This window comes from Trachymyrmex cornetzi, unplaced genomic scaffold, assembly GCF_001594075.2.
Source record: "Trachymyrmex cornetzi isolate Tcor2-1 unplaced genomic scaffold, Tcor1.1 scaffold320, whole genome shotgun sequence".
Classification (NCBI taxonomy): Eukaryota; Metazoa; Arthropoda; class Insecta; order Hymenoptera; family Formicidae; genus Trachymyrmex; species Trachymyrmex cornetzi.
Window position 1 is genome coordinate 232,579 of NW_017297898.1, and position 10,723 is coordinate 243,301.

Consider the following 10,723-nt stretch of genomic DNA (forward strand, 5'->3'; position numbering starts at 1 on the left):
CTAAATTTGAAAGAAATTGGAGTGTTATACTTGAGTATATATTTACTTGATAGAAATGCAATAGTTGTAATCTGGAGACACGGTAGTATCTCGGCGCTAAAACACTGTAATACATACAAGGGCCTTTGTAAGTAGAATGTCCAGTGTCGTCACAGAAATACACATGTTAAACATTTTTCACATTTTCTTGAAGATATTTGGGGGCATTATATTTTTACTTGAGTGTAAAATTACGATATAAAATAATAATAATAAAAAAGTGAATACATTCGAGAATGTTTATTGTAAATAAAAGTATTCAAAAGAATTAAATTCGAATGTATAATTTTCACAAGAATGTACAATTTTATCTTAATTTTGTTTTAAAAGTAGGAAAACAATTTTTAATAGTTTAGATAATAAATTCAATGGAAAGCCCAGATAATTTATGATTAATTTTCTATAAAAATAACCGACAAAGGAACTATTATTTCTTTAATATAAATGGTATATAGATCTTATAATGGATTTGATAAAACAATAAATTCCACTTTTATCGGATATCAACGCTATACTACATAATCGCAAGGACAAATTGCGAAAAGGGAATTTATGAAGGCCACTACAGATTTCGAAAACTTTTCTCTTATTCTATTCTGCTGTTTCTACACGTGAGAGAGTCGGAAGAGTTTTGGAAAGCTGCAAGCTCGCTGTGGTCCTGACACATTTATGTATAACGCGTATGTATGATATGCAAAATGCGCTTCAGTTGATATACTTTTCCATTTGATACATGTCGACTAGTAAGCGCGAGATTGGTATTTCCCCGATGGTTTCGTGAAAGAATAGACGTTCGACGGTCTTGGAAGAGACGCACCTCAGATATCCGACCAGAATCATCAATCTGCCGATTCTACTAGGTTGCTGTGGATATCGTGACCTTGTATAATCCACTAAAATACGTTGTGCCTGATCTTGTAGTATCTCAATGGGCTGGACCGCGTGCAGACCTACCGTCTCTGCGATTTACAAAAAAGATATACTGCGAATACGATATCCGTCCCTTAATAAGCAAGACAAAATCGATCAAAATAATTATTACAAAAGGATAAATATGACTGACCTTTCACAAATAATGCAATAATCGTTATTGTTTAATGATTTTAAGAAATCATTTAAAAAATCAATATATTATGACAAATAATCTAAAATAAATAAAATAATATATAATGAAAATTAATATTAACCTTTAAAAGCATTGTTGAATAGCATACTGGATTTTTTTTTCCAATACTTTTCCATATATGTTTTTTGCGTTGTTTTCTTTAATATTTGATGTTTTGGTTGAAACCCATACAGCACAAAATTTGCAGCAACATTGCTGCAAAATCTCTGCAATATTGCTACAACATGTGATGTTGCAACAGTGTTGTTGCAACTTTTGTACAACTTTGTACTGTAGGGGAAACATTTTTTTGCAATATGTTCATTTTTATAAAAGGTACCTCTACAACACAAAATATTGCACCAATATTACTTTGAAAGATTGCAATATTTCATAAAACATTGCTGCAATATTGTAGACATATTCTTATGTTCATAAAAAATAAAATATTGCAAATATATTGCTGCAACATTATGCAATATTTCAATAATTAATCCAGTTTTATTAACTGCTAACATATTATTGCTTATCATATTCCAAAATACATACGATAAACATCTAATGACGTTATTAGATGTTTAAAGGTAACGATTGCAAACAAAAATTATTCAGAGTTGCGAATCAAGAATTAAGTGCTTATTGGAAATATGGATCAGCTAACATGTCCTCTTAGGCTGCGTTCGGAAATATCATCCGGGTGCCCCCGTGCATCATTTTATTCTTATTTAACATTGGATGAATAATAAGGATAAATACAGATACACTCGAGTGATGTTTCCGAACGCAACCTTAGCAGCACTATAATTAGCGAACCAAGATCGCTGATTTGAAATATTTCCACTTATGTGTATTAAGAAGCTCACATGTCTATAATTTTAATGACGAATTATTTAGTGATATAATAGAAGTGATATAATAGAAAACTAATTGTTACTGCCATTTATACGAATTGTAAAATTTTGTACACCATTGAAGAGGATCATAGTAAAATAATTGAAAAGTTTAAAATTTAAAAAGGATGTTTTATTAAGTATCAGCTCAATAGATTCGGCTCGGTTCCTTCAATCTTTAATTGTTTAGTTAAATTATATTAAAATTTCACAATATTTTGATACAATATTTCCAATATAATATTTAAATTTCAATATTGCAATAATATTGCTGCAATTTTTATAATATTGCGCGCTATTAAAATATTGCTGCAGTATTTCATGCTGTAGGGGTATAACAATCGAATTAGGCCATACCCAACGTATTGTTCCCATAGTATAACGTTTAAGGATTAATATTGATATAAAAATAATAACTATATGATATATCAAAATAACAAAGTTCATGTCTTCGATGATGAAAAGTTTGCAACGATCGTTAGATTTATTGTTTAAAAATAATCCACATACCGCTAATATAACAATTAACTTGTATTAATTTTCTTTACCTGGCGTAAATAAAGCCACTGCCTTCATACAACCGCATTCACCGAAATCGGGAGACAGTTGTCTGAATCGGCATATTATAGCCTAGAACGTAAGAGAATACTCCATTGAAACGAAGTCCTTGCGAGTCTACAGAGAAGACTAAAGAAAAATGTTCATTGAAATCGAGAAAACGATACAACGATACAAAAAGTCATTCTTGTTAAATAAATAAAATGGTACTAGTGTTTACACGTCCATATTTTACATCTCAGCGAGAGAAAGAGAGAGAGAGAGAGAGAGAGAGAGAGAGAGAGAGAGAGAGAAGACAGGGGAGTAAGATAATAACATTAAATCAACGATATACTTTAATTTAATTTTTGTTATTGTCGTTATTGGGAATAGCGAACTTTAATGCAAACTGGACAAATAAAAAACTGGAAGTAATGCATAATAATAATAATAATATTTTTTCTTCCTACCGATAGGAAAATTTTATTAAATTTTGACATTTACTATAATGGTGTTTGTTACTTGTTACGAGCAGAAGGGTAAAGCCGATAAACCTGAATAAGGACGAGCTCCTGATTCGTTGGGTTGTCATCTGTGGGCAGTCTACTACGCACTTGCTCATCTTCGAGGAGCGCGGTGATATCCCAGGAGACGGACCATTGCGCCAAGTGCAGCAAGAATAGCTGCGTCCAGGATCGTTCTAGCAGCAACAATTGATCGTCCTTCGATATCGTTTGGAAGGGCGGCAGACAACGCACCCATCTGACAGCCATAAACAGCAGTCGGGCCGTCGTCTCCTGCGTTAACATTTATGTGACGCGACATGTGTGAACGATTAAAGAAAAAAGGAGATACGCAATGAAAGTATTGGAAGATACCTGCAGCATCTCCCAAGTCGGACTAAAGCTCTGTACGGTGCCCGTCGGACTTCGACTCGTCTCCGTTTCTATTTGCTCCATCGGATACTCTGCCGTGGGTTGTAATCGCGCGTTCCAAACCAATTCCTTATAGCAAAACGGGGCAAAAATTTGTAAAGCATGATTCTCATAAAAAAAGAGTGCAAAGTGATATGTACAAGGGTAATTTGAAAAGTTCTCAATTTGACGGTAACGACTAACGACGCTACAAATATTAAACTACTATAATTTTAAAATTAATTAATTGATCCTTCACAGAGCTACTGTTAAAATTTCAGACAGATTCGTTCATTAGTTTTTTTTTGTTTTGGTTGTATAAAGCAACCAAATTTCGGTTCTATCATAGCAATGCACCCGCTCACATTTCTTCAATTCATGCGCAGTCGCACAATTCCATAAATTGATTTTGCAAGCATCGTATTTCACCAGATTTCATGTGAAATATTAATGAAATTTTGCTACTGCAATTGATGAAATGTGAACGGCTGCATTATCATGAAGGAACCAAAGGTTGATTGCTTTACGACCGAAATAAAGAAATTAATGCATCTGTCTAAAATTGTAACACAGTAGCCCTGTGAAGGATTAAATCTCTAAAATTATAACAGTTTGATATTTGTAGCGTCATTTCTATGTCAGGCCGAAAACTTTTCGAACTATCCTCGTAACAAATGGCAAACTGTAGATAGATACATGATCGGTGAATCTATCTTTGCAAAACAAATATTAAAGAAGAGACTATTACATCCTTTCACGGAAATAAAAATTCAATATGATATTTAAAGAATTGTATAATTTTAAATTGCACAATATAAATTAATCACCTGTTCGTTTTAAAAAATAATTCTGTGATTCCTGAAACTTCCATAAAAAATAACCAAATTAATCTCTATCAGAGTGTGACGACAGCATTTTATCAAAGCCCTGTTTCTTGGATTCACAAGAATTATTTTTTTATAATTATATATTATAAGATAAATAGATCATTTACTATTCTTAACAAATTATCGCTCGCTTGATCCAGACAGCGCATAATATTTATAGAACATTTCCAAAATATTTATAAGATTTATTTTTAATATTTTAACATAATTTTAATGTTTTAATATTTTGTAAATATTTTTATGGTTTTATAGATTGCACAGATTATAGATATTTATTATAAATATTATGAAATATTTATCGTATATATTGCAGTAAATGCTATGAAAATACTTAATAAGACATGATAATCTAAGTAAAAAATATTTATTAAAAATATTTATCTATGTTTATCATAAATATTATATAAAATATGTACAAAATATTTATATAATGTTTCAAAAAATAAAAATAATAAATATTTATAAATATTTATTATAAAAATTCTGTGCTGTCTGTGAGTTGTTATTTTAACTTTCTCTTTTATAACTTCAGCTTTAATTTTGAATAATATAATTGCAAATAAAGCCAACAATTGACATTTGCAAGATAAAAGGATTCCATTTTCGCCAAGAGGCTGATATTAATAATAATTCCTGCGTGTAATTCGTCCGCCATTTAGACCGCAAGGAAGAAACTGAGTGGAGCAACCCGCCTTTATTAAATTTGCAGGAACAAAATAAGGGAAGCGGATACGAAATTAAGCTGAATTACTTACCTGACATTCCTCGGCGGACATTAGTATCTGCAGAAGGGGAGGCTGTGGCGCTAAGGAGACGGTTGTGGCCGCTTGATAGAGGGTCGTAGTCGTGCGAGGGTGCGGTAGAATCAACGGTACAGGGGACGGTGATTCCTCCGGCGGTTTCTGTACCAGCGCCATCGGTCGTGGATAAGGCGTGAATCTTTGGTCGCACCTTAACCTTCTACAGTAATAATCCTTAACTACTTCACGAAGAGTCTGTGTCACTTCATGAAATTTTATCATCTTCTGTAACTACACGAGGTATGTTCCTACCATCTACGGATTAAATTCTTTGACCAATTCTAATATCAGTTTTTTTTATTAACAGAAGTGTGCAGTAATCTTAAGCTGTGCAGTAATTTTTCACATAGTTCTCCAAGTATTCAAATCAGTGCACGAATACAATCTATATTTTTTGGATTTCTATAAATTCCTCAAATAAAAATTCCTTAATTTATATTAGACCCACCGACAAAATTCAATTGAAAACTAAACGCTTGAGCTTCGTTTATTTGAGAGAAGTAATTTGGATTGTAAGGATTCTATTAAAGTACAGTTCTATTTATTTATTATTCAATGTCCATGCCTGGACATCTTAAGGAGAAAAGATAAACATAAGATTGATTATAGAATCTACCGTTAACGATAGTGGACGTTCTACATGCACATGTTAATAAACCAGAGTATCCGATTCGCTTCTTTCTTCATTTAACACAAACGATGTGGAAATTCAAGAATCGCACAATTGTTCTATTCTATTTATATTATATTAATTCAATTATTCTTATGATTTTATCGCTAGTCATATATTAATATACTGACATGTATTTTTATTTTCTCTTCCGCACGAATCGATATTCAATCCTAATCGATATTCAGTGAACTTCATGGACTTGAACATTTTCTTCAACTATGTTGTAAAAAATTATTTATAACAAATTTCACAACTTTACATAATTTTAAGTTAAATAATCTTATTCCTCAGATTTGAACTTTCAAAATGAAACAAATTGTTCAATTCCGTTAACTTTAAAAAAAAATATTAATTTAAAATACAGCCGCGAACACAAGTTAAGAAAACTTTGGAGCGAATACCGATTAGATTAATGAGACAAATATGTTAATTTAATGCGATTAATGCAAGCGTTACATACCTGTGTGGCGAGAGAACGTACGGAGGAGCTAGTGCTGGTCTTAATCGATCACTGTGCACCGAGGTCGCAGAATGAGGAGACAATTGCGTGACAATCGGCGACTGTTGCTGATGCTGCTTCTCCGACGAGATGATCGCGTGGGGTTTTGGTTTCCTCGGTCCGCGCTCATGTTGCACTGCTAAACACCAGTTATGACGTAATTATATTACTTTTGACGTCTGACAGATTATTCCTCGATTGTATCATGAGGCTCTCGGATAGTATAATGCTTCCCAGGAAAAACTACGGATACATATATAGTCTTTCTCTTTGTTTTGTACGAGTCTCTGTTGTTAAAGACAATCATAAAACTATTCAAAGGGATATTATATATACGATTAAAGATTGTACTTGTATTTGTACTTTTTAGATATACATTAAATAATTTTTTATTTTTGTTGTAGAAAAGGTACATCAATGTATGTACTTTCAAAAAGATTATAAAATTTTTTCAAGTTATTCGTACGGAAAAGAAAAGAAAATCATACGATTAATGTTTTTAAAAGCCGATAACATGAATGTATGCCCTCAACCCTTTCTCAATGAAATATATCCTTATGCATCCTCGCCCTTCAGCGATCGAAGGTCCGTATCTAGAAAACGCCTATCAATAATATCGGCGATGGACTTAACGGTGGGAGCGAAAAAGTGGGCACAGGTTGCGCGGAATTGAATTCGGGGTGTAACGCGCGTTGTAGGTCGTTCGAGATGTACGAGAGCTGTATATCCCGTGACCCGATGAGGAGAGGGGGAGGGGCGAACAAGAGGTCGAGAGGAAAGCGGGGGCAAATCGCGGATGAAAGAGGGTGGTGTAGATCGGATGCGGTGGCTGGCCGGGCGTCAGCTTCCACAGAGCTCGATCTTTCGAGCGTGGCTGCAAATCTAAAGGGAGAGAGAAAGAGAGAGCGAAAGAGAGAGAGAGAGGGGGGGATGGGGGGGAACGCTGTAGGAGGACAGATAGAGCGAGATGGTGAAGCGAGAGCTGCAACTGGGTGGCAAGCACATCATCATTAATGAGGCTGAGCGGATAGCAGCCGCGGATTCCCACGTTCGCACTGGCGTCGCAATATCTCCCCTTTATCACGCATCGCCCCGTCGAGAGATATCTCGCCACTGGCGCAACGAGAATTTCTTCTCTCACCGGGACATCAGTTTTAACCATCAGAATTCAATTTCTTCAAGAAGTGATATATACTTATGTTCTTAGCATGTCAACTACCGCATGACTCGCTTTTTAATCACGGCACATGATATTTTTAATTAAATTTATTTCTTGACACGTAGCTTTTTTAAAATAGTCATAAATATGTATAAACTGTGTAAATCGGTTTTAACGGACAATATCGCTACTGCATTGAACATAGAAAATCATTGTTTGTAGAGTAAATAAGTCTTTGCATTGGACGCGTTTTTGCGGAAAAGGAGCTCAGAATAATATTTAAGAATTGATAAGAGATAAGGAATGATATTTAAGAATCTCTATAGATTCTTAAAGGGATTCTAACACTATATTAGTATCTTCTTTTAAATATTTGTCTTCTTTATTTTACTCATATAATATCTTTTGATAAAATTTTATCTTTCTTCTTTAAAGATTAATATATTATTAGTAATAATCACATTTCAAAAATATTTATAATATTGCATCTTATGAACAAAAATATTCGGTAATGTAACTGTCAATATGTTATAAATAAACTAATAGAAAAAGTTCAGAAAATTGAATTGGATTTTTTTAACAATTTCGAAGAAGTTTCGTTTTTAGGTGGAATAAATAGAAAATGAGAATATTGTAATAGATAATAAAAAATTACTAATAACGTGAAAACTTGTTATTTTTGTTGCAGTATGTAAAATAAAGTACTTATCCTAAGTAAATGCTAATTTTTTTATCATTTTATTCGGCGTTCAAATTATTTTGATCAAATTCTTGATTTATTTTTATTAAAAAAATTTTTTCAATTATGTTTTTTATGCGTCTTATTACAACCTTATATAAAGAAATTTTGTTTTCTGTAAATAGTAAAAAAGTTGTTACATGTTTTGCGATAACAATTCAATAACAGTAATCCAATATCATTTGAAATGCTCTTCCTATGATTGTTTTAAAATCTTACCATTACAAAACGTTGTCAGCAAGTATTGTAAGCAAGTTGAAATTCATAAAGAAGAGATATTTTTACAAATTGAAGCGGCTGCGGCGGTTTGATGTGCGCAGACACGCGTATACCTACGTAGCAAAAAGAAGCGTTGCAAAATCCGCTTCAGGGTTGTTTGCTTTATCGACCAAATTGGCCGTGCACATCGTAACAGGTATAAATATTATTATTTTCCAGGAGTAATTGTTCTTTCAACGGTGAGTTCCCTTACCGGAAAAACGCGCCCAATGAAAAGACTTGTTTACTCTACAAACAATGATTTTCTATGTTCAATACAGTAGCAATACATTATCCGTCAAAAACAGTATATCGTTTATATACATATTTATATCAATTTTATTACACAAACTGATATATATGCAATTTTTGATGAAATTAATTATACTAATAAGGTAATGGTTCTTCTTCAAAAAAAAAAATAAAACAAAGATTTTATTAAAAATATGCGTAATGTTGAAAATTATAGTCTTGAGTTTATAATATTTTGAATAATTATTTCTACGAAAAATGTTGAGATATAAGGTATATTAAAGTTTAAAAAAATAAAGATCGTAAAAGATAGCGAACCCCAGACAAATTTTAATTTGGAAGAAATCGTGGTTTTAAGTCAAACATAGTATATTTTTCTTACATGTTCGTGTAATCGTGTAAAAATGTCGTTTGAGTAATTTTAATCTTAATTTTATCGGCTTTCGTCGAATCTGTCACGAATCAAAGACGAAAAACGATCTGTTTTTTCGCAGCCACGTCCATTAAAAGCTTTCCCTTTTCGCACAAAAGCGCTTCACTTTGCACGGCATCTCGCGATCAAGGAGGAACATTTTGTCGTTCTGCACGCATCGCTGCTCAAATACAGAGCTTTATAGCTGAGCGGCTTAAGTTGGACGAAGCGGAAATGTACGTTAAGGGAAAGCTCTTGGCATAGAGAACGGGACAAATTGATCTCTTAGCCCTACGCAATGATCAATTGAAAATCAAAGATACAATTTTATAAAAACAATATAAAAAGAATAGGGCTATTGCAAAGAGTCAGCACGGTATTACTTTTGTTCGCTATTTAATTAATAACATTTATTAAAAAAAAAAACATAATAAAATGTGAACATTTTGATTCTACTTTAAACCATTTTCAGCACAAAAATAAACCGTATAAACCTATAAACATGTTCTACCATTCTTTGCTATACCTGACTTGAGTCGATCCTCATTTTTAAAAAAATGTCCTGTGATAAACGATTGATACCTACATAGGCTGAGTGATATACCTAAGATGTGAAAAAGGCCAAGTGAAAAAAAGAATAGAAGATAATGAAAAAGTATCGCAATCCAATCAGTAGAACTATTATGTAACATAAGAAGATATTATTAATTGTAAATAAATTATTAACGTGTACGATACCAAAGATGATATTTTATTTTTTTAACTATTAAAGTATAATAAACATATTCTTTCAAAGATATACGAGGGTCGTTTGAGCCTCATCATGAAGATGGCGTTATTCGTCAAAGCCATTCTGGTATTATAATCGTGATACTTACGAAAGATATCTGTGGCCACTTTGGACGTTCAGTTCTTGTTTGACAATCATTTGTGTCGTCATTTTGTAAAAATGGAAAAAATTGAATATCGTGCTATAATTAAATTCTTGCATTTGAAAGGCAATACGTCTACGCAAATTAAAACCGAGTTGGACGCTGTTTACGGGGACTCTGCCCCATCAATTGCCACCGTGAAAAGATGGGTAGCTGAATTTAAACGTGGTCGTACCGGCTTAGCTGATGATGAGCGTCCGGGACGGCCAACAACTGCGACCACCACCGATAACATCGAAGAAATTCATCAAATGATAATGGACAACCGTCGAATTAAGATTAGGGAGATAGCAGAGGCTGTTGGCATATCAAAAGAACGTGTTTGTCATATATTGACTGAAGAATTAGGCATGCGTAAGTTAACCGCGCATTGGGTGCCGCGCTTGCTCACTCTGGATCAAAAACGCATTCGAATGAACATTTCTAAGGCCCTGTTGGAGCGGTTTAAGCGAAACGAGTCGGATTTTTTGCGTCGATTAATAACGGTTGATGAAACTTGAGTCCACCACTTCACTCCTGAAACGAAAGAACAATCAAAACAATAGATTGCGAAGGGTGAACCTGCTCCGAAGAAAGCGAAGACGGTTTTATCGGCGGGAAAGGTGATGGCGACTGTTTTTTGGGACA

General features: G+C 33.4%; 1 protein-coding gene across 1 annotated transcript in view; it reads right to left on the reverse strand.

Moving 5' to 3' along the window:
- Positions 1-744: 744 nt before the first annotated feature.
- The window catches only part of LOC108762740 (nuclear receptor subfamily 2 group E member 1), a 29,809-nt gene continuing 19,830 nt past the window's right edge, over positions 745-10,723 (reverse strand). Inside the window, exons 4-9 of the mRNA XM_018509876.1 lie at positions 6,306-6,483; positions 5,128-5,332; positions 3,450-3,575; positions 3,126-3,368; positions 2,583-2,664; positions 745-998 (exon numbers count right to left, since the gene is read on the reverse strand). Of these exons, the coding sequence (XP_018365378.1) occupies positions 745-998; positions 2,583-2,664; positions 3,126-3,368; positions 3,450-3,575; positions 5,128-5,332; positions 6,306-6,483 (1,088 nt within the window). The remainder of the gene's footprint in view (positions 999-2,582; positions 2,665-3,125; positions 3,369-3,449; positions 3,576-5,127; positions 5,333-6,305; positions 6,484-10,723) is intronic.